Genomic DNA, 24,039 nt, shown 5'->3' with positions numbered 1-24,039 from the left:
ACTTTGTTTATGTGAGATGCTTGGGTGAAGGGTAGCTTCTGATAAATACTTTTAATTACAACATAATGTTAGTCATACTTGCAGTAGACAACACAAAAATGTCCACGAGTAACTTGTTTCCATTAACTTCAGTTGGTCTACTCTGAGTAGAATTTATTTGGGCTCCACCCAAGTAAATCCAATTTGCTCTACACTTAAGATTTAGATGTGATCTTAGTTGGGTTGCTCACCATTACAAATAAGTAATTAGTTGATATGATTGAGCAGATTTCGCTTTCCCCATTGCCTTATTCCACATGAGCTCTCTCAGTTGCTTTGATCTCTGGAACTGGAACTGTTAAAGATGCCATGTAATACCCATTCCATGTCATTAAGAAATTGTTCTTCTAGTGTGATGGCGCCTACACTTTGGAACTCCCTGCCTAATGACAGGTGCCTTCACTGTACACTTTTTGGTGCCTGCTCAAAACAGTTTTGTATAGACAAGCCTACACAAGTATCTAGAAGGCTGGTGCATTTTTAGGTTATTGCTGGTTTTATTATTATTGTTATTATTGCATGCTTTACATTTTTTATTGTTTTAGTATTTTTGCAAACTGCTTTGAGGTTTTTTTAAAAAAAACAGGTAAGCAGTATATAAAATTGTATGAAATAAACAATAATACATTGTTGGCATGTTCTTACTTTTAGCTGTTAGTAGTCTAGCAGTTATATTGGCATGTTCCAAGTATGTTCCATGTTCCAAGTCTCATTTATTGCTTATGTTAATGGCTTGCCCAATATATCTATCTATCTATCTAGTTTTCCTTCTTCCTTTCAAAGTTGTGAATTTGTGCTGGCTGTGCTCAGTATGTGTTTCAGGATGGTAAGAAAAACGTAGTAGGTTGGATTCTTTCTCTAGACTTGGGTGGTTAGAACACATTTTTTAAAACATCTTTGTAGTGTAGTAAATACAGAAGGTTGATGCAGTGTTAGAAACTCAGAAATATAAGCTTGGCACCAATATAGCTCCTTAAACCAGTGTAATAGTCACCAAAACGGAATGCCTACCGGTAGTTGCCATTTTTGGGCCAGATGGATCGAAAGTCCAGTTCTTCAATAGGATGTATTGGCTCCTGAAATTCATCCTAATTGTGCAGATAAAATATAATGGATAGAATTTTATAGGATGTATTGCTAGTGTGTGAAAACAGTCAAGATCCCACAATCCCCAGACATGCACCTCCAGATGGTAGAGCCACCAGGTGCCATCCTGGCACTCAGGCATCTTCACTTGATCGCAAGTGGCCGAAAGCCAGGTGCAAAATGCGCCCGACAACTTTTGAACGCTGGGTTGATGTCTGATTTTGCAGAAGTCACAGAGGAGCTCATTCCCCACTCTTGTTCCTGCCACTGCATCATCATTATAAGGAGTTAAGATGTAATTCCAGTCTCTGAGCAAAGCAGATTCCCTCCCAGTCCTTCTCCAGAAATAGGCTCTTGTACCATCAGTTGTTATGAGCAAGGCCAGTTCTAAGGATTGCCCCATAAATGTGATTGCCCTGCCAGTTGTGCTCTTGTATGTATGAAGGACTTGGGGTGGGGTGGCGTAGGCTGCAGCCTTGGGCTGGCCCTGGCTTTGCAGGCTTAGTAGTCAGCTGCTATTTGTGATTGCCCTGCAAGCTTCTTCCTTGTATTCAAGAAAAGACTCATGGTGGGGAACCGTCCTCCTTCTCCTCCTCCTCCTTCTCCTTCCATGTCATAGAACTGGAGGGCCTAATGAGAGTTGGCTCCTTGTGATCAAAAGATCAAGCCCTCCACGATGTGTCTTCCCTCCGCCCTTTTCTAGAAATCATCGACTGATGTTTTGCTGTCCTCTCCCTGCTCTCCAGGCTGCATGGCTGGTCCCTGGGAATGGGATGCCCATCCCATCCAGGGATCGTAGAAAGACAACGATTCCTTCCCGAGGACCTGCTGCGGCTGCCTTGAACGCCAGCAAGTCGAGGAGGAGGAGGCAGGAGAAAGATGTCTGCTGCCACCTCAGCCATCCAGGCTCCCCAAGGCCCTGCGAACCCACCTCCCCCAGAGGTCACCAACTCAGCCAAGCCTGGGCGGAAGACCAACCAACTTCAGTACATGCAGAATGTGGTGGTGAAGACTCTGTGGAAACACCAGTTCGCCTGGCCTTTCTACCAACCTGTTGATGCAATTAAATTGAATTTACCAGTGAGTAATGTTTCTTATTTTTGAGGTGTTCCCCCACTTATTTAAAGGCTCCAACAAGGCGTCATCTGTGGTCATTAGGAATCATAGAACCCAAAATGCAATGCAGAAATCACAGCTATAGAATTCCCAATAGATGGTCTTCTGACTTCTGTTTAAAAACCTCCAACAAGCAAGAGTCCACCATCTTCCAAGTTCCATTGCCAAGCAGTTCTTACTGTCAGAAAGTTCTTCATACTGTTTAGTCAGAATCTCCTTTCTTATCATTTGAATCCTTTGGTTCAGGTCCTCCCCTCCCGGAGCAGCAGAAAACAAGCTTGCTCCATCTTCCATGGGACAGCTCCTTAGATAAAGGAGTTTCGGAGCAAGGTGTCACCAGTAGGCTGATGACACACACAGCTCTACTTCTCCCTGACATCTGAATCAGGAGAGAATGTGAAAGCTTTGGACCTGTGTCTGGATGTAGTGGTGGACTGGATGAGGGCCAGTAAACTTTGTTAGATTCCTGAGAAGGCAGAGGCTCTTAAGGTGGGTGGGTCCCATGTCTGTAGATAGGGCAACCCCACCCAGATCAGGTAACTTGCCTATCTCTGAAGGAGCAAGTGTGTAGTTTGGGGGTACTCCTGGATACATGGTTTTCACTAGAGGCCCAGGTGTTCTCTGTGGCTAGGAGTGCCTTCTAACAGCTTCATCTGGTTTGCTAATCACAGCCATTCCTGGACACTTGGACAGGGATACCCTGGCCACTGTATTCCATGCATAATCTTGAGCCTGGATCGCTGTAATGTGCTCTGTGTGGAGCGGCCTTGGGCCTGGTTTGCAAGCTCCACCTGGTGAAGAATGCAGCATCCAGATTACTAAGGAGAGAGTCTGGTTGAGAACACGGGACACCCTGCTCTGGCTGCCCATCTCCTACCAACCCCGGTTCAAGGTCCTTCTATTAACTTACAAAGCCCTGAACAACTGAGGTCCAGGGTACCTCAGGGAGTGCCTGAACCCTTGTGTCCCCCAAGGATCACTGAGATCCTCTGCAAGAGCATCATTTCCTGAGTTGGTAAGGCTCATTTGGCAGCAAGAAGAAACTAAGTCTTTAGCGTCATCGGCCCAGTCCTGTGGAACTGCCTGCCACTTCCATCTCAACCTTTAAATGCCTCCTGAAAACTTTTCTATTCCCTCAGATTTACACAGGAAATCAATACATCTTTTCCACAATAGTTAGCTGATTTTTTTTTTAATCTTAACTTTTTATATGGCTTTATGTATAATGGTTGTAAACTGCTCTGATTTTTGTTGTTGTCTTAAAATTGGGATATATAAATATGCTTATAAATAAAATATGCCATCATCCCTGGTCATTGGCCACGCTTGCTGTGGATTACAGGAGATGGAGATATGTTTACTTAAATAAAATTACACCTCCAATTCCTGTAATTTCATAATGTAATGTAATTTTATTTCATAAAATTTATACCCTACTGGATTGTAAAAAAAAAGGAAAGAAAATGCCTCAACACGGTTTACAAAGAGAATTAAAAATAATAATTCTGTAATGAACAACATCTGGAGGGCCATGGATTTTCCATCCCCCACATTACAGTACACTTAACCATGGTTATGCTGCATATGATTACCTTAAACAGCGGTGGGAAACTTCCTTCAGCATGTGGGCTGCATTCCTGTGTGATCTGCCTTTCGGGGGCCACAAACCTTCACCCTGGGTGGCTTTCTGCCACTGGTGTGTGACTCCCCAAAAGGTTCCCTATAGGTCCCTCTAGCTGAAACGGTCCCGCACCCTCCCCAAATAATTAATAAACAATGAGATTTCCCTCCTCTCAACAGGATTACCACAGAATAATTAAAAACCCGATGGATATGGGGACTATCAAGAAACGGCTAGAGCACAACTATTACTGGAGTGCCAGTGAATGTATGCAGGATTTCAACACCATGTTTACAAATTGCTACATCTACAATAAGGTAACGGATCTGAACCCCAGGGGCTGAGATGTATGTTGTCGGGCATTGTGTCCTTTTCGTATTCTGAGGAAGTCGGGGCTATGAAACAAACCAGACGAGAACTGTAGTGCTCTGTAGTACTCTGAAGAACTGTAGTACTCTGAAGATGACCAGACACTGTTAAAAACACCTAACTCTGCCTATAATGTGGCAGTGTGGGCCTGCAAAAATGGCTCATTTTGCAGCTCACATTGTGTCCTCTTGTAACCAGCTGGTGGAGTTATTCTGGAGGGTCTGAGGGTTACTGACTCCCACTGTAGGGGAGGGAGCCCTTGAAGACCTGCTGTGATCAACTGGCTACACACTTTTGAGGATAAACTCGCTCAGCTTTGGAGGGATCATGACTCTGTGCTTGTTGCAGCTCTGGTTGAAGAACCCATTGCTGCCATGAAGGGTGTGTTGTGGGATCAGTTTCTCCTCATGCAATCAGCTGATGTGGATGAGATGCTGGTGGCAATGCGTCCGGACTGCATGCAACCTTGACCCCTAACTCCTGGCTTATTAGATCTAGCATAGTGGGACTGACTGGTTGGGTTCAGAGTGTGATTAATGCTTTGCTGCATGAGTGGTTTCCTACTGACATCAGTCAGGCACCTTTGATCAGCCGCCTTAGTGCTGTTACAGGTGCCACGTAATACTTGTTCCATGTTTGTAAGAACTCAATATTTTGAAACTTCTTGCCTATTGATATCGGACGGACACTTTCACTGTACTTGTTTCAGCACCTGCTGAAAGCAATTTTGTTTAGATAAGTTTACCCAGATGTTTTAGAAGATTTTGATCTGTTTTTTAAATTTTTTGAAAGTTTTAAATCCTTGCTGTTAATTTTTCTAAGTGATGATCTTAATTGTCTTTTTCTTTCTTTGCAAACCATTTGAGGTCTTTCCCCACCACACCTAAGTGGTGTACAGTATGAATGTTATGAAGCAAACAAATAAATAGATGTGAGGCGTTGAGCCTTCCTGTGTGTCCTCCCCATGACTTCATGCTTTCTCCCACCCCGTCTCCAGCCCACCGATGACATCGTTCTAATGGCCCAAGCCTTGGAGAAGATCTTCCTTCAAAAAGTCGCTCAGATGCCACAGGAAGAGGTTGAGCTCTTGCCTCCGGTTCCGAAAGGCAAAGCGCGGAAGATGGCTGGCAGCGGGCACAGCACAGGTTGGGATGGCATCTGTCATAGAACCATAGAATTGTAGAATTGGGTGCATCCTCTAGCATCATTTAGTCCAACCCCCTGAAATGCAAGTGGATTATTTATGAATGAAACAAATGGGGAAAGGGGTGTAGCTCAGAGGCAGAGTGTCTGCTTTGCATTCAGAAGGTCCCAAGTTCAGTCTCTGACAGCAGCTTGTAGGACTGCAGAAGTGTCCCTCTTCGAAACCCTGGAGAGTGGCTGCCAGTCAGTGTGGACACTATTGAGTTGGATGGACCAAATGTCAGACTTGTATAAGGCATCTTCCTGTGCTCCTGTTGAACACAGCTCTTTATTCAGAACCATGAGGACTAGAATCTTAATCTTTAGGGGGAGGGTCGTAGCTCAGGGATGGAGTGTTTGCTTGGCATGCAGGAAGACCCAGGTTAAGCTGCCAATGGCATCTCCAGGTGCTTGAGGAGAGCTTTGCCTAGAGAGCTGCTGCCTGTCAGTGTAGACAGTGCTGCACAAGATGGACCAGTGGTCTGGCTATGTGGAACGCAGCTTCCTATGTTCCTATCTAATGAAGCCCTGTATTCAGAACCATGAGGACTAGAATCTTGTTCTCAGAAACATTAAGGGCTAGCAATTTTCCCCCAAGTTACAGAGAAGGAGCTGAGGTTCAGGTAGAGGATTTTAATTATTTAGAACTTTCCTATGGCTCTCTTCACTCAAAAAGGATCACAGGAGTGGCTTAAAACAAGACAAGTCCCTCCCCATAGGCTTAGGGTTTTTTTTTTATTAAAACAACAACAACAACAACCATAAAAACAACAGATGAGGGAAAAGGGAGATGGATGGGAAGAGGAACAGTAAACTTAAATAATATTATTCTTAAATAATAGCTGTTTTCATGATTCAGAAATAGTTCAGAGGTAGGGCTGTGTGATATCTGGTTTTCAATATGACAATATATCACCAGCTAAACATTACAATATTTCAGTATATCATGATGCTTGAAATAAAGCTGGAACTATGTAGAGGTGAATGTGGTAATGCCCTGGTAATGCTCCTACTTATGGGTCTAACTCTAAAATTGATAGATTTTTATTTACCTTTAACATACAATATTGTTCAACTGTTATATTATAGTACTACTGTACTAATAATGTTTAAATTAGCACATTTTCTCTAACATTAAAGCTGTAGAAGTATTTCAGTAGCATAGATATCAAAGGTAAGGTGAGAGAATGTTTCCTTAAAAAATAAATTACATTACGAAACAAGAAAAAAGCCGGTTCACAATCACTGTCACACTTTTAGATATTCAAATATTTATCACTATTGAGTCTTCATTGAAAGTCATCCCACAACACCAGTTATTAGAATGTTTGTTAATTTTATTTTCTAAACCAGGCCAAAATAGGGAAAATGAAATGGATAAATTTTAACAGAACAACAAAAAAATGCTAAACAAAATTTATATTTTTAGTGCCAGTGGAATCTGCATTTCTTTTATAATCCAGGCCAAACCAGAAAGAATGGATAGAATTTTACAGAATAACAAAGATTAAAAATTCTCTCTCTCTCTCTGTATATATGTACAAGGAAAATTTGATGCATTATACGAAAATTTACTCATTGATAGAGTGCTTCAACAGTAACGTTACAGATTTCTGGAGAATATATTAATGTTAATATATTAATAATAACAAATGTGTGAGAAAGCAAATGGGCAAGGGGAGATTTGAGAATTGAGTCCTAGGGTAGGGAGGAGGGTCTGGAGGAGAAAATGAGGCGCACAATGAGGGAGACACAGAGACAATTTTGCGTGCACGTGTGCGTACACACACACACACACACACACACACACCACATATAGATGAGGAAAAGAGGGAAGTGGCCAGAGCAGTGTGTTTTTCTTTCTTTTAATCTGAAACAACTATGGAGCATGTTCCTCTGCAGTTTCTTTGGGACTGGGGTGGTGGTGGAGGGGCGGGGGGCGGGAGAGCTAATTTAAAGTTAAGAAGAGGAGCTGCTGCCTGCTAGCAGAGAGAGGCTAAGTTAATTTATATATATAACTGCTCTGTGTATTCACAAAAACAAAACGCGCACAAACACGGGAGGTGGGGAGGGAGGGACACACACAGACACAGAGGCCACACCCACAACCAATAAGCACAGCAGGGGGAAGAAGGAAACTGCTCTAATGCCACAGCAGTGTGTTTTTCTTCCTTCTAATCTGAAGCATGTTTCTCTGCAGCTTGCTTGGGATAGGGGAAGCGGAGGGGTGGGAGGGGAGGGGAAGAGCTACTTTAGAGTAAAGTTAAGGCGACCTGCCAACAGAGAGAGGCTGGGTTAATTAAAACAGCAGCAGCAGCAGCAGCATCAACAACAACAACACAAGGTGTTCTCCTTCTTCACAGAAACAAAACGCACACACAAACACAAAAATGGGAGTGGGGAAGGAGGGAGACATACACACAGACCACCGCACACCCACAACAAGCACAACAAGGGAAAGAGGGAAGCGGCTCTTATGCTAGAGCAGTGTGTTTTGCTTTTTACTACTCCCCCAGTTTATATTTTTATGTGGGAACAGGAGGAGGAAGGAGGCTCCAGTTTCAGCAAGAGCCTGGCGTCTCTGAGGGAGGGAAGTTCCCGCTCGCAGGTTGTTGAGCTCCGCCTGCTCAGGAGACAGAGCGCTCAGGCCGGAGTTAGAGTTAGGAGCGGTCAGAGTTTGGCTGTATGCATGCGTGCACACACACACACACGATATCTCCAAGAACTATTTTTGCCTGCCGCTGAGGAGGCAGGCAGGGGGGACGGAGAGCTTAGGCAGAGAGGACACACAAAGTTTCTAAGTGAGCGATTTTTGTGTTCGCCTGCTGCTGCTGCTGCTGTGACAGGAAGCACAGACGATCAGTTGAAGCAGAGTTAGCAACAGCAATGGCTGCGACAGGACAGGAAGCAGCACTGGCTTCCCGATTTTTGCAATATCATGCTTTTTTAGTATTGCACACAAGCACACACATGACTCACGATATATTGCCAGGTAATTTTTAAAAAAATGGTTATCACAATTTGCTCTTAATATTGATATAAGACACTATATTGATATATCGCCCAACTCTATTCAGGGGTAGAAAACGCCTGTTGGAGCTTGCTTATCGGCAAAGCTAATGGAACAAGAAGTTGCAGACCTTGCAGTCATGAAAGAGGTGGCACACAAGGAAGAAGGGACAGGGAGGGAAGAGGGGAAAGAAGAAGAAAACAGCAAACTTGGGCACCGTTTCTTAAACAGTAGTTATCATCATGACCAGCTGGGTTAGAATGTTTCTGATTGAGCTGGCCTTCATCCCCAAAAGAACCAGGAGGGGTTTGCTACTTTGACCCTTTTCTCTCTTGTTTTTCTTTTTTAAAAAAACAACAACAACCAGGAGCTCAGCACCCAGCAGCCTTATCTTCCGTGTCTCCATCAGCCCCCTTCCAGAATGTCCCTCCCTCCGTGTCGCAGACGCCAGTCATCGCTGCTACACCCGTGCCAACCATCACCGCGAACATCTCCCCCATTGCTGCGGCCCCTGCTGCTGCGCCCCCACTGCCTCCCCCTCCTGCTGCCACTCCCATCATGCCTGTGGTAACTGCTATGTCACCTATTGTCAAGGTAAGCAAAAGAAAATAAATCCAAACCACAGGAATCATAGAGTAGGAAGTACCTTTTATCATACAGTATGTGGTGGACATGTAAAATGGCTAAGAGCTTCTGGGAGATGATACATAATGAATTGAAAAGAAAAATGTTTAAAGGGAAATTTGTAAAAAGACCGGAGGTTTTCTTTTAGGAATAATTGATGCAGATATACCTAGAGATCAGAAAAATCTCGTATGCAACCACAGCAGCCTGAATGGTATATGCTCAGAAATGGAAGCAGGGCGTAATACCAACAAAGGAATGGCAGATAATATTGATAGAATATTTAGTAATGGCTAATTTGACTAGTAGACTAAGAGACCAGGTTGAAAACATTTTTAAGAAAGACTGGAAAAGATTTGCAGCATACTTGAAAAATTACTGTAAACTAAAATGTTAGCAGGGTTTGAATAAATTCAGCAGTATGAAGTATATTGAATAAAACTGAAAAAGAGAGATTCAGGTAGGTAGTCGTGTTGGTCTGACGCAGTCGAAATAAGCAAATTAAAAAATTGTCCAGTAGCACCTTAGACACCAACTAAGTTTGCTCTGGGTATAAGCTGAAGAAGTGTGCATGCACACGAAAGCTTATACCCAGAACAAACTTAGTTGGTTTCTAAGGTGCTAGTGGGCAATTTTTAATTTTTTAAAATTAATTTTGAAAAGGAGAGAATACAGAATAATTAGAATTTGGAGTGGCAATGGGTTCATAAAATGAAGCATGGAAGGTGGCGGAAAGGAAAATTGATGATAAATGTATGATTTGTATTTTGGTAAAATGTCATTGTGCAAACTACGTAAAATTGAAAATGATAATAAAGTCTTTTTAATTATTAAAAAGAAAAAAGAAAGAAAATGATAAATAATTTAAAAAGAAAAAGAAAAAAGAGGTGCAATTGGGGATTGAACCCGGGACCCTCCTACATACGCTACCAGTGATCTATGGCCCATCCAAAGCAAGATTCTAGACTTCATAGTTGTGAATAAAAGGCCCATGCATTCATCATTTATTATTTGTAGCCTCTCCTTTTAAAAGAAAATTAATTAAAAAATAATTGTGGTTGTGTGTGTGTATTCCTTTGGATTTCAGAAAAAGGGAGTGAAGCGGAAAGCGGACACAACTACCCCGACCACATCAGCCATCACAGCCAGTCGGAGTGAGTCGCCCACCCCGCTGTTGGACTCCAAGCAGGCCAAGGTGGTGGCCCGGCGGGAGAGCGGTGGCCGGCCCATCAAGCCGCCCAAGAAGGACCTGGAGGATGGGGAGGTGCCCCAGCACGCGGGGAAGAAGGGGAAGCTCTCCGAACACCTCAAGTACTGTGACAGCATCCTCAAGGAGATGCTCTCCAAGAAGCATGCAGCATACGCTTGGCCCTTCTACAAGCCAGTGGACGCTGAGGCTCTGGAGCTGCACGACTACCATGACATCATCAAGCACCCAATGGATCTCAGTACTGTGAAAGTATGTCCCCTGTTAATCTTGATTCATTGTGTTGATAGCCCACCTTTTCCTGCTCCCTTTTCACAGCACAGGTAGGTTAGGTCAGGCCAGGCTGAGAGAGGCAGTGACTGTGAGCCAAGGTCACACCCATTGAGCTTTGTGACGGAGTGGGAGGATTTGAAGTTCCTAGGCCAACACTCTTAACTGCTATATCACTTTTTTAAAAAGGCCTATTAACATTTTCATAATGAAAAATAAGGGCAAGCTAAAAGGAGACTAGGAAATTTTTGCATGCCTGGATAGGCTTGCCCAAACAAAAAGGTTTTAAGCAAGCACCAGATAGGGTGTAGTGTACTGTCAATAGGCAGGGAGTTCTACAGGCAGGGAGTTTTGAGTACTTAAAAGCGCAGAGTAGGCATTATGTGGCACATGTAACAGTGCCAGTTCTATGGACTGAAGCAGTCAAGTGCTTATACAGGGTGAGTCTTTTAAAAGAGGCCCCGTGGAACATGTGTATATGAGCAAGGCAATCTCACTGGTAAACTGGTCCCAAGTTAAGGGCTTAATACACTAACCTTAACAGCTTGAACTTGTCCCAGTTGCAAATCCTACCGGTATGTTTATTATTTAATTCATGCCCAGCCCTCCCTCCCCAAGGAGCTCAGGGCAGTAAACAGGTACAGTGGTGCCTCGCTTAACAAATGCCCTGCTTAACGAAATTTCCGCTTAACAAAAGGATTTTTCGAGCGAAGGTTGCCTCGCTAGACGAATCCGTTTTACGAAAAAATCGTCTAGCGAATCGCAGTTTCCCATAGGAATGCATTGAAATTCAATTAATGCGTTCCTATGGGCAAAAAAAAAATCCAAAAAAATTCAATGCATTCCTATGGGATTCGCTAGACAAATTTTTCGTTATAAGAAAAGACCCGTGGAACGAATTAAATTCGTCTAGCGAGGCACCACTGTATACCGTTTAAAAGAAAAACAGCGCTGGAGCATTTAAAAACCATTATAATTAAAAGCATGTAAAATGCAGTCACAATTTAAAATGTTTTAAATCCAATGATTCTGGGGTTGCCAGGAACTGTCTTCTTCAGCCACCACAAGCTTGGGTTAAGAGGGTCATACGTCAATGTTTTCAAACCCCTCCTGAAAGTTAATAATGTTGGGACAAGTGCTTCTCACCAGAGTGGGCTTTCCTCAACTAAGAAGCCACCACAGAGAAGACCCTGTCACGGGTCAAAACTAACCAGGCAGCACCCAGGGACTACCATCAGAGGCAGCTGCCAGGCAGATGCTGGCATTGGAAGAGGGGGAGTCGTGGCCTAACCCATCAACAGTGGGCTTATTTTTGCTGCTCCTCCAATGCTTGCTGGCAGATTTCCAATATATAATCATATAATTTTAGGGTTCTGGGGTCAAGGGTAATCTAGTCCAACCCCCTGAATTGCAGGAATCACAGCTCAAGAATCCCTGATGGATGACCATCCAACTTCTGCTTTAAAATCTCAAATGAAGGAGAGTCCACCACCTTCACAGCATGCATGACCAAAATTCAAATTCCACATAACATACTCTCAGTTGTATCATTTGATTCCTGTAGCATTTCTAAGCATTAAAGGTGCTTGTAAATAATTTCTCTCTCTCTCTGCAGTGACCATAGTAGTTTGTCAATGGTTTCCTGCCCTGCTCCACATTAAACTCAGCCTTAAAAATAAAAAAGCTTCCTCCATCTGTGATTCCAAGTTGATTAGGGCTTTTTTGACCTGTTACCCAACTTTCTCCCTCTCCATTCTTCCTTCCCTCACGACTTTCTTGTATTTGCAGAAAAAAATGGATGTTCGGGACTATCAAGATGCCCAGAGCTTTGCGGCGGACATCCGGTTAATGTTCTCTAATTGTTATAAGTACAACCCTCCAGACCATGAAGTCGTGGCTATGGCCAGGAAGCTTCAGGTAAAGTGATGGACAAAATGGAACCAGAACAGCGACTCAAAAACTGATATGAGAAATAAAATAATTTCCTTGTTAAAGGTCCTATGAGGCTTTGGATTGTGCCTAATTCCCCTTGCCTGCCTCTGAAATAATGCACTTCTGTCCCTGATTTGGCCTATCCCAGGGAAGTGACTCAGGCAGAGAAGCGACAAGCAGCCTCCTCATAGGAGCAGAGTGGATCATTTCTGCCCATCTGCATTGGGGACACTTTTAGAGCAGAGGTGGTCAAGTAAGTCCAGCTGGTGGGCCAGAACTTTTTCTCCTCTCCTCCCACTGGGCAAAATTATGACAGGTGAGTGAGGATTCCAGCCTGTCAGTCACCTGATGTCATGGTGATATTGGGTGACCTGGGGTTTTTTTGCCTGAGCAGTTGGGGGGGGGGGGTAAAGTCATGCAGGCAGAGGGAGGTCTTTGTAAGCGCTGATAATTAAGTGGATGACTCTGGTTAGCTGACAGGTGAGGCATTTTTAGACAAGCTGGGTGAAAGTCAAGTGAGCTTGGTTTGGTTGGCATAATTGGGCCCATGGACAGGAGTGTCCCTTTGGGGGGGGAGCTATCATTTTTTGTAATGAGATTTTTATTAAAGTTTCTTAATAACACAATAAAATAGCTGCTACAAAAAAATGCAAACAGAATAAGTAGAATATGGAGTCCTCGCTTAAAAGTACTTCTTAGCCCTTACCACCTAAAGGGGACAGTAGTTCATTCCCAGCTCTCACCTGGAATCTTTCCTTTCTTCTCCCAGCATTTTGCCCTGAAAGACTGACATTTCCATGTACAGTACTTTAAAAAATATGATTATTTAAAACATTCAGTCCATGCTAACAACCATCTTCTCTATTTTCTGTTAAACAATATTTCTTTTAAGTCAAGAATCAATCATTTCTTTTCCCCACAAAAAGCTTAAGATGGGTTCCTGAATTGTTATAATTGGTACCTGTCAACCATATTTTTTCTTTAACATTAACTTTATCTCCATTAATTCCCACCAGCATTATTCCATATTGACTGACAGTAAATTCTTCTCTCTGTGTCCATTTTAAATCTATCCAGTGTGGTCACATATTGGGATCATATTATATATTTTTCTTATTATATATCCATTAGTCCATGTCCTATGTCTTCAAATTCCATTTCCTGTTGTGTTTTCATTTCCTGTTGTATTTATGACAGCATCCCAATCTGCTCTTCTAGGACCTTTGATTTTTTTTGTTTTCCCCAGTCTTTTTCCATAGAGAATAGCATAAATTTAGCAGCAGTATTCTCTGAATTCACTCCAAATTGACTGCAGAATAGACTTTCTGTCTGCTAGAACTGAAGAAAGGGCAGGAATGAAGTATTTCCCAGTGCTTCCCCTCTCTCAACTCCATCAATGCCATATCCAGATAATTCTCCATATCACTATTCATGATTTTATCTTCTCCTCCAAATCCTTGTATGGAAGGCATTTCAGTTTCAGCATCTGCTTCCTTTAATTTAGCTATTTATCATCCAGTCCTGCTAGCTTTTCATCAATTTGGTTTGAAGCACAGAATTGGAAAGTTGGAAGGAACCCTCAAGGGGTATCTAGTCTAATCTCCTGCAGTGTAGAAATAACAGCTAAATGTGAGAGGGTTCTGGAACTGGACTGCATCAAAGCAGATTATGGCCATGATCTCTTTGAGCAACCAATATCTGTCCCATCTTTTTTTGGGGGGGGGGAGTGACTCAGCAATGATGCTCTTGTGTTTCACATCCTTGCCTTTGTTCCAAATAGTTTATGTTTTTGAATGGGGGGTTGGGGAGAAAGGAGAAAGTGGGTGGGTGGGTGGGTGGGGGACTTGCTGCCATGGAAAGTGGTGATGGCCACCAATCTGAAACAACAACTACTACTACTACTTATTATTATTATTATTTATACCCCGCCCATCTGGCTGGGTTTCCCCAGCCACTCTGGGCGGCTTCCAACAGAATATTAAAATACAATAATCTATTAAACATTAAAAGCTTCCCTAAACAGATGTCTCCTAAAAGTCTGGTAGTTGTTTTTCTCTTTGACACCTGGTGGGAGGGTGTTCCACAGGGCGGGTGCCACTACCAAGAAGGCCCTCTGCCTGGTTCCCTGTAACTTGGCTTCTCGCAGCGAGGGAACCGCCAGAAGGCCCTCGGCACTGGACCTCAGTGTCCGGGCAGAATGATGGGGGTGGAGACGCTCCTTCAGGTATACTAGACCGAGGCCGTTTAGGGCCTTAAATGGCTTTAAAAGAGGAATAGACAAATTCACGGAAGGGATAAGGCTATCAATGGCTGCTAGCTATGGATGCTTTAGCTGAGATTCTAGCATTGTAGTGGGTTGGACTTGGATGATCCTTGGGGTACCTTCCAACTCTACAGTTCTGTGATTATTTGATTCTATGGCTGTGCTCTTTCTCTATGGTCAGAGGCAATGATATTTTGAATACCAGTTGCTGGGAACCACAGAAGGAAAGAGGGCTCTTGTGCTTGGATGCTACTTGCGTGCTTCCTTTTGGGGCACCTGGGTGGCCATTGTAAGAACAGGATGCTGGACTGGATGTGGCCAGTGGCTTATCTTATGTCCTTAGAAGGGTTGTGGACTCTTTCTGCCCCCTCTACAAACCTCTCTCTTTCATATGCTCTCTCTCCACACGCAGGACGTCTTTGAGATGAGGTTTGCCAAGATGCCGGATGAGCCGGCAGAGCCCCTGGCCCAGCCCCCGCAGACGGCACCGGTTGTCAGCAAAAGCATGGAAAGCAGCCATAGCAGCGAGGAGAGCTCCTCCGACTCGGACAGCTCAGACTCGGAAGAGGAAAGAGCCACACGGCTGGCTGAGCTGCAGGAGCAGGTGAGAGGTGGCCCCATGCCAGAAGCCCTCTTCCACACAATACACAGTTAACCTGTGGAACTCAGTCCTGCAAGAGGCAGTGATGGCCACTAACATGGAAGGCTTTGGAAGACGATTGGACAGGTTAAGGGAGGAGAAGGCTATCAATGGCTTTTAGGCATGATGGCTTTGTCCTACGTCCACTATCGGAGGCAGTGATGCTTCTGAATGCTAGTTGCTAGGAATCGCAGGTCTTGCCTGTGGGCTTCCCTTTGGGGCATCTGGTTGGCCACTGTCAGAACAGGATGCTGTTCTGGGCCACTAGCCTGATCCAGATTCTTATGTTCTTATGGCCCTTAAAAAAAACAACATTGAGATCTCATTCCCAGTGGGTTCCAGGCCAAGCTCCAATTAAAGCCCCTCTACACATGAGCTTGCTTGACATTTTGGTACCTATGAATATGTCTGTGAAAAAATCTATAGTGTTCAGCCAGCACACATATGGTTCTGGAAGTCTTCAGCTTGAGAACCACCTCGGCAAAATAACTTATTTTGGAGTATAGGTCACTTAGCCTCAGTTGGGCTGATCTGTAATATGAGAGCTAAGACTTGCCTCTGAAGAATTATAATGATCATTTACTGGTTTGAAACAAGGTTCTGCTTTTTTGTGTTTATAAAGTAAACTGCAACAAATGCAAGATTCTTTCTTTTTTTTAAAAAAAAAAATTGGTGCCTGAAGGCATACATTGCGTGGTTCTTATAATGCAAAAAAATACATTATGAAAAAAGAATTGCAAGTGGGGGAAATGGCTGCTGGCCCTTGCACTTTGAGTGGCCTGGAGGGCTAGAAAGTTGGCCCTTTTAAAAGGAAAGAGAGGAAAAAATGAAAAGATTCTCAGGATTCCTTGGGAGACCAGAGTGTAATTTTTGTGTGTGTTCATGTGGCAAATTCAGATTGCGGGATCCCCTACCCTTCCCCCCCCTCCCTTCCCACCGAATGGATTCGCACTCAGGATGCACGATTAGCTTCCTCGCCTGTCTTCTTGTTCACACAGGACTGTTCCCGATCATTGAGGCAGTGCTACAAGGTCAATGACTCCCGAGACTGGAATGGATGGAATGTATTTGTTTATTTTAATTTTAATTTTAAAATTTTCGTTTTCTTATTGCTGTCCGGATATGTCAAGTTGTGTAGCATTAGCATAGCTATATATATATATATATATATAATATCCTATCTATAAGCTGTGTTGCATGTGAGATAATTTTTCCGTCCTGCTGATCCAGTAAAGCTCTGGGCTTCAGCGGGCAGGGGGGGGGGATTCTGCAGGTGTTTTGATAATAAATTTGTTTTAAAATAAATTGGGAATGAAAGGGGGAAAGAGAGAGGGTGACAAGAGGTCAAGAGCTTTGAGTTCTGATCCTTTTAACAGTCATGTAATTTTAAAAGCACCTGGATCTGGTCAATGATTAGAGAATGCTTAAAGCAAGACTGGAGAACATCAGTGGCCCATCAGCTGTTTGCTGGACTAAACTCCCATCAACCCCTGACTATTGCCCAAAATGGCTGGGGTGATAGTAGTTGAAGTCCAACAAGATACAGAGGGGCATGGGTTCCCCACCCTCTATCCAATGAGAGGGATTCCACTCTCACATGAGGGAATGGAATGTCTCTTCTAAATAGAGGCATCCTTCCATCTCTTGCATGCAGTGGTGGAATACTCCTCCTTAGATCAGGGGTGGGGGCCTGGGGGCCCTCTGGATGTTGTTGGACCACGATTCCCATCTGACCATTGTCAATGCTTGCTGGCTGGGGCGGATGGGAGCTGGGAGTCCAGTGTCATCTAGAGGGCATCACATATTTCTTACACCCGGTGTAGATAGGAATTGAGCTAGGTGGCCCGCTATAGACTATTTTGTTACAACAGTTTATATTCTAGAGGGCTTTTTTGAGTTTTGTTGCTCTTGGCATGGCAGGAGAGTAGGAAAAAAAACGAGATTGTGAGCCCCCAAGGGCAGGGCCTCATCACTGCTTTTAACTGATGCTTATCTTAGGAGTTTTGTTAAAGGATCTGATGATGATTTAGACAAAGTCCCATATTTCAGACTTCCTCCATTGGGCGGGGTGAACCTATTGGCGGAACATTCTCTTCTACAGCCAGTGCTGCTGAGTCCATAGAGTGTTTGCAATCCAAAGCGATAACCCAGTGCTCCCACCAGATTTCCTGAGAATCCCACTTTTTCTTTTTTTAAAATGATGGGCAAATTTCTAGTCCTCATAATAATTCTTTTAAAGGTGATGTCTCTGCTTCTTCCTGGGGTGGAGGTGGGACACACAGTGATATTGTTGACCCAAGTCTGTTGTGCTTGAACACTTTTAAAAAGGGACCCCTTGCTCTGTTTTTGTTCCATTTTTATTTTAGGACTGCCACATTCCATTCTCACTCAATCCTTAGTGCTTGGGGCAAGTTAAAAATGCAGGGATAGAAAGAGCAAAATGACATTAGATGGGACCCTATTCTGAATGTTGATGTGTTCATCCACCAGTTGACAGCCAAGCAAGGAAACGTTCAGGATTGGATGTTCACAGACCTCTGGGGGAAAAGACAGCCCCACAAGTGGGTAGGGGAGGCTACCAGCAAGGGCATCTCTTCTGCTGTTGAAGATTGGGGTTCCCAAACCTTGGTCTGTGGACCACAAGTAGACCACAAGCTTTATTCAGGTGGTCTGTGGTGTGTTTGTAAGCTTGTGGTTGAACATGGGAAAAGAGCCCATCAGTCATTGTACTGAGAGAGGCTTTTATTTCTTTAGAAGCAAGGATGGCCAATCAAACCTTCCTGCCTCCTACACCCAGAATAAAATAGGAATTAAAAAAGATACTGTATAGAGCAGGCATCTCCAAACTTCGGCCCTCCAGATGTTTTGTACTACAATTCCCATCATCCCTGACCACTGGTCCTGTTAGCTAGGGATCATGGGAGTTGTAGGCCAAAACATCTGGAGGGCCGCAGTTTGGGGATGCCTGGTATAGAGAAATGCAAGGTGCCGTCATGCTCTGCAGATTGCATGGCCGCCAGTAGGGGGCAGTGTCAACTACAGCATGAAGAACAGTCCACCTGTGCAGGTGAGCTGTTCAACAGGGAAGGGAAGCACTGCAAAGCACCTACTCCCTACACTAAAACGGCTTAGGGGGAGGGAAGGCTCTTCACACAAAAGTTGAAGCAGCACCCCCCCCCCAATTAAACACAGCTAGAGTGAGGTTTAATGGAAGGCGGAGTAGTCCTTCATAAAGTGGTTTAACAAGCTGCTTTGTGTAACACCTCCCCCTCCATTAAATGTGCCTGCAGTGAGGCTTAACATAGGAGGGTGAGGAGCTGTTTAGCAAGCCACTCTGTGAAGTGCCACCCCCCTCCTTTAAAAGGGGTGGCTCTTGGGGCAAGCTGTGGGGGGGGGGGGTGGAATAGGGAGGAGAGGTTGGTCAGGTGTGGTGGAAAGCCAAAAGGGGTAGATGGGGTTAGCAAGTAAAGTGAACATGCGCAGTAGCCCCGTGTGTGGCATTTTCATTGGAAGACAGCTGACGAGGCAAGGCCTAGCACATTATAAAACGAAATTACAAGTTACAAAAAAAGCTTGACTAAACAATTTTTAGCAGGCAACAGAAGCCATGTATCTTCTTCACTCCCCTGGTGTCTGTGCCTTGGGAATATATCAGACGGGCAAAGCTTGCCCACCCTACCTCTGCAGGGATGTGTGAGAACTGACACCTCCATGGGGAAGTGCCTCTGAGGGTTGTTTTTTTTAACAGTCAAGTGGTATACAAATATTATGCAGACAGTCAATTGGGAGAGGGGGGTATGAAGCCACTGCTATTCATGCAGTTGTAGCCCAGATCATGGCAGGCACATATAGAGCCACCACACATGGTGTGGTAGCAGGAGCTAGTTGTTGGATTCTCGCCGATGGCATTTTGCCAGAAGCACTGCTTGGTGGTGGCCCCTGTAAGACCCTGCAGAAGGTGCAGCCAGCCCCAACCAGGGGGGGGGCATATGGGCCACTTGGCCCAGGCCTCCGAATCCAAAGGGGGTCTCGGTCAGCATATTCACAATCAGTAAAATGAAAAAAAAGTAACAAAAGGGATTTAAAAAGGGCCACATTATCTACCTGGCCCGGGCCTCTGCCTGGCTCTGCAAGGGCCTGGGTGCAGCCAGTGGTGAGATGATTTGTAGAATGAGAGAACATTGGCAAATATCCTTCAGCCACCAGGAAAGTAAGATAAAGGTAAAAGAGAGAGAATTTCGCCCAAATTTGATAGTTGTTGAATGTGATTTCTTTTCTCATTAATTGATGGAGAATGATCAAGGTGGGGTGGGAAATGCAGGAGGAATATTTTTTTCCCCTGGCACAATGCTAGAGTGGCTCATTCCCTCCAAGGGGGCTGGCTCTGGAGCAATATGGCCACCTTAAGCTTTTACTCTTCCATCTTCCCCTGCCAGTTGAAGGCTGTCCACGAGCAACTTGCTGCTCTCTCGCAAGCCCCCGTGAACAAGCCAAAGAAGAAGAAGGAGAAGAAGGAAAAAGAGAAAAAGAAGAAAGACAAGGAGAAAGAGAAGGAAAAAGAGAAGCACAAGGCAAAGGCTGAGGAGGAGAAGAAGGTGAAGGTCACTCAGCCAGTGAAGCAGGCCCAGCAGAAAAAGCCACCGGCCAAGAAGGCCAACAGCACCACCACTGCAAACAGGTAAAGGAGAGAGGTGTAGTGGTCTGGGGTCACTATTTCTGCAGCGCTGTCCCTGTCTCTGGTGTCCTAAAGCCACCCAATTGGCATTGAAGGGGGGCTACTTAAGTCACTGAAAAGTGTGGGAATTAAACTCTAGTTCCCATTTACTGAGTTACGCAGAAGAGAGCCCGGGTCGTCTGACCCTTTCATTAGTTCCCTTTCCCTCCTCTAAAAAAATATATGCAAGACACTCCTTGTTTAAAGCTCAAATAACAAATAACTTTTGCTCAGTGTGCTTGCACTTGTTAGATTAAATATACAAGGCAGGCAGATGTTACTTCCGTTACTAATACATATTACACCTAAGACAACAAAAGACTGTTGCACACTGACGTAACTCTGAGGCAGACAGCAGCATAACGGAACATACTGTATCTGCTGCTCTGACTTGTGAAGGCTGTTAATAACTGCCATAACTGAACGAACGGAAAATAACTGCCTCGGGCCTCTGACACCACAGAGTTCTGTAGCCCTTTGTGAGTGTTAAACCCTTTTACTTAGCAATTTGGATGCTTTCATCCTGCAAAAAAGGAAGCCTCTTGCTCTGTGCTGCCTGGAACTAATCAGTAGGAAAGGAGGAGTTGGTCACAGAGGATCGGCTCCCAAGGTTCCTCTAGAGAAGGTGCATGGGAAAGCCCCCCCCAAGGAGGAGGTGGTTTTTTGTTTTTTAAAATAATTTTTATTAAAGGTTTTCTTGGGTTACAAAAGTACAGGCGTTGTCTCTATTGTCTTTTTTACAAATCATTTATGTTCAGCGTGAGACACTGGTGTTGTTGTACACAGTAGAAAGTTGGGAGGAGAAGAGAGAGGAGGGGAGGGGATGGTAAACATAACATTATTTTACTTAAGTGTATGTGTGAGGTTTCTGTATCAGCATCGCTTGGGCCACCTGCTCCTTATAGCACTTCAGCTCCAGCCTTTTGGAATTGGTTGCCACATGAAATGAGACAGGTGCCCATCATATATATATATAGAGAGAGAGAGAGAGAGAGAGAGAGAGAGAGAGAGAGAGAGAGAGAGAGAGAGAGAGAGAGAGAGAAAGAAAGCTTCCCCAAAGTGTGACCCAGTTGTTTTATGGAATATTAATAGCACATTTGCAGAAATTGTTTAAGGGGGCTGAACCCAATTCTAGCCCTACTCTGTGTCGATTCACTAAAATTGATGGCCGTGATGGACTTGGATACATTAATTTCAGTGTGTCTACTCTGAGTAGAACTTAGCTGGGTACTGCTCCCCATGTTTGGTGCTTGTAGAAATGCTTCCACTAGGAGTGGAAAAAGAGAGGGTTTGGTGAGCAACACAAGCAGGGAAGGCAGCCCCTAGTTATTCCCTGCTCGTGTTGCTCACTTTCCACTTTGCCACAAACCTCCCTCCCCTCACAATGGGGAGCAAATTAACTTTGCAGGCAGTAATAGCAAATTAACTTTGCAGGCAGCCAAAAAAAGGCGGGAAGCAGGTGCCTGTGGCCTACGATTCGGATGAGGAGGAGGAGGGACTCCCAATGACCTACGATGAGAAGCGCCAGCTCAGCTTGGATATCAACCGCTTGCCGGGGGAGAAGCTGGGCCGGGTGGTACACATCATCCAGTCAAGGGAGCCCTCACTTCGGGACTCCAACCCCGATGAAATTGAGATAGATTTCGAAACCTTGAAGCCTACCACGTTACGGGAGCTGGAGAGATACGTCAAGTCCTGTTTGCAGAAGAAGCAACGGAAGCCGTTTTGTAAGTGGGAGGAGCCTCCCGGGACCCATCCTGAAATGAGCAGTGCCATATCTTAATTCTTTTTATCTACCTATACATTGCATTCATATCCCACCTTTTCCTCCAAGGAGTTCAAAAAGGCATACATGAGTCTCTTCCCCCTCCTCATTTAATCCCCACAACAACCCAGTGAGGTTCGACTAAGCAACAACTGGTCCCAAAGGTTGTAAACAATGAACTTCTTTTATTTTTAGTGGATGCCCCACTTCTCAGTGCCAGAGCCATGCTTGGCTGTAGAAGGTCCTGGGTTCATTAGAGATGCCATTGAGGTTTAAACCTGGGACCCTCTGCATGCAAAGCAAATGCCCTGCCACTCAGCTATGGCTCCTCCTCTAAACATAGCATAATTCTAATCCTCGTAGTTCTGAGGAAAGGGCTGGATTATTTAATAGGAACATAGGAAGCTGCTTTATACCAAGTCAGACCCTTGGTCCATCCAGCTGAGGGACGTCTATGCTGTCTGTCAGCAGCTCTCCAGGGTTTCAGGCTTGAAGCTCTTTCCCCAGCCTTACGTTGAGATGTCACTGGGCATTCAACAAAGCAGGTGCTCTACCATCTAAGGCCCTTCCCTCACAGTGGCATAACGTGGGTTGCCAGCACCCAGGACAAGGTGCAAAACCCATCTCTCTTCCTCGGTCGTCTCTGTGTTTGCCTTGACCTGCCCCACCAGCCTGTCAAAAGCAGCTTCCGCCAAGGCTGTTCCCCCAATTGTCCCCCACACTACTCCCACTTCTCAGGTTTTGGAGTTGGAGAGGTGCTATTGCATAACCCACAAGAGGCCATCTGATCTGGACCCCCCCCCCCATCCAGCATCTCTCGGGAGTCATTAGTATGAGGATGCAAAAGACAGTGGTGCTGACTCTTCCTTCTCTCTCCACATGTCACCAATTGTGCCTTTCTCCCCCGCAGCTGCGAGTGGGAAGAAGCAGGTGGCGAAGTCGAAGGAGGAGATTGCTCAGGAAAAGAAGAAGGAGCTCGAGAAGAGGCTTCAGGACGTCAGCGGGCAGCTGAACAACAACAAGAAGCCTGCGAAAAAAGGTGAACAAAACCTCCTCCCTTCCTGTATGCATTTACTAACTGCATTCCCTGTTTTGTCCTCCCAACTTTGTGAGGTAGGTTAGGCTGAGAAGTAGGGGCAGGGGAGTGTGACCGCCCCAGTAGGCTTCATGGCCAAATGGAGGATTTGAACCCATGCCTTCTTGGTCCTACCCTCTGACATTCCTGATTCGTGCATGGCAGAGGGTTGGACAAGATGATCCATTGGGGCTTGCAGTTCTGTGATTCTAACCACTATACTGTGTTGGCCATTGTGAACCTACAACCTTCCCTATGCAAAGCTTTGCATGCAGGACCACCTCTCCTAATATCAACCATTCTGGGCATTGCACACATTATATGAGGCCTTTCTTCACGTGCCTCCTCTACAAGCGGACGGAGGGTGGCAACACAAGAACAGACCTTTTCTGTGGTGGCTGCCCATTTGTGTGATGCTCTTCCCAGAGGCGCTTGTCTGGCACCTTCACTGCCTATATTTAGGCACCAGATTAAAGCATTCTTCTTCTCCCATACCTTTGGCTAATGAAACAATCTATGGACTTTTAAACTGGGGAGGGGGGTGTTCTTGTTTGTAACTATGGGTTTTTGTTCATTTGTTTTTATATTTTAAACCACCCTGTGATACTTGGATGAAGGGCTATATAGAAATGCTAATAATAATAATAATAATAATAATAATAATAATAAATAATAAATAATAAATAATGCAAATGTCCAAGTAACATAGGAAGAGGTTCCTAGTAACATAGGAAGAGGCTGTTGGATCATGCCAAAGGGAGCCCATCTAGTTTTGCATGCTGTACAGTGGCCACCCAGATGCTCCATCTGGAAGCCAATAAGTAGGATCTGAGCAACAGCAACTCTCTCCACTTGTGATTCCAAATAATTGGCATTCCAAGTCATAACTGACAGTGGTGGAAGAGCATAGCCATCTTGGCTGGTTGCCATTGATAGCCTTCTCCTCCATGAATTTGTCCAACCCTCTTTTGAAGTCATTGAGGTTGGTGGCCATTACTGCCTCCTGTTGGAGTGAGTTAACTATGTACAGAATTAGAATTCATCACTCCTGGGGTTTTTATTTAAGGACTTAACGGGGAAGGAGGATTTGTTTTGGCTGCATTCGCACAACAGTTTATTCCACTTT

At 44.6% G+C, this 24,039-nt stretch overlaps 1 protein-coding gene across 4 annotated transcripts in view; it reads left to right on the top strand.

The window, feature by feature from the left end:
* Window positions 1–24,039, top strand: part of BRD3 (bromodomain containing 3) — a 36,048-nt gene that overhangs the window by 7,123 nt on the left and 4,886 nt on the right. For 2 of the 4 annotated variants that reach the window (XM_035113130.2, XM_060270545.1), the window contains exons 2-12: window positions 1,872–2,205; window positions 4,042–4,179; window positions 5,229–5,376; window positions 8,791–9,017; window positions 10,135–10,506; window positions 12,313–12,441; window positions 15,132–15,323; window positions 16,358–16,423; window positions 19,796–20,037; window positions 21,508–21,800; window positions 22,749–22,877. In XM_035113130.2, coding sequence (XP_034969021.1) covers window positions 2,005–2,205; window positions 4,042–4,179; window positions 5,229–5,376; window positions 8,791–9,017; window positions 10,135–10,506; window positions 12,313–12,441; window positions 15,132–15,323; window positions 16,358–16,423; window positions 19,796–20,037; window positions 21,508–21,800; window positions 22,749–22,877 — 2,137 coding nt within the window. In that variant the 5' untranslated portion in view covers window positions 1,872–2,004. The remainder of the gene's footprint in view (window positions 1–1,871; window positions 2,206–4,041; window positions 4,180–5,228; window positions 5,377–8,790; window positions 9,018–10,134; window positions 10,507–12,312; window positions 12,442–15,131; window positions 15,324–16,357; window positions 16,424–19,795; window positions 20,038–21,507; window positions 21,801–22,748; window positions 22,878–24,039) is intronic. The other 2 variants (XM_035113132.2, XM_035113133.2) reach the window with 2 other exon arrangements.

This window comes from Zootoca vivipara, chromosome Z, assembly GCF_963506605.1.
Source record: "Zootoca vivipara chromosome Z, rZooViv1.1, whole genome shotgun sequence".
NCBI lineage: Eukaryota > Metazoa > Chordata > Lepidosauria > Squamata > Lacertidae > Zootoca > Zootoca vivipara.
Note: the sequence above shows the minus strand (reverse complement) of the source record. Positions and strands in the feature narration are given on the sequence as shown.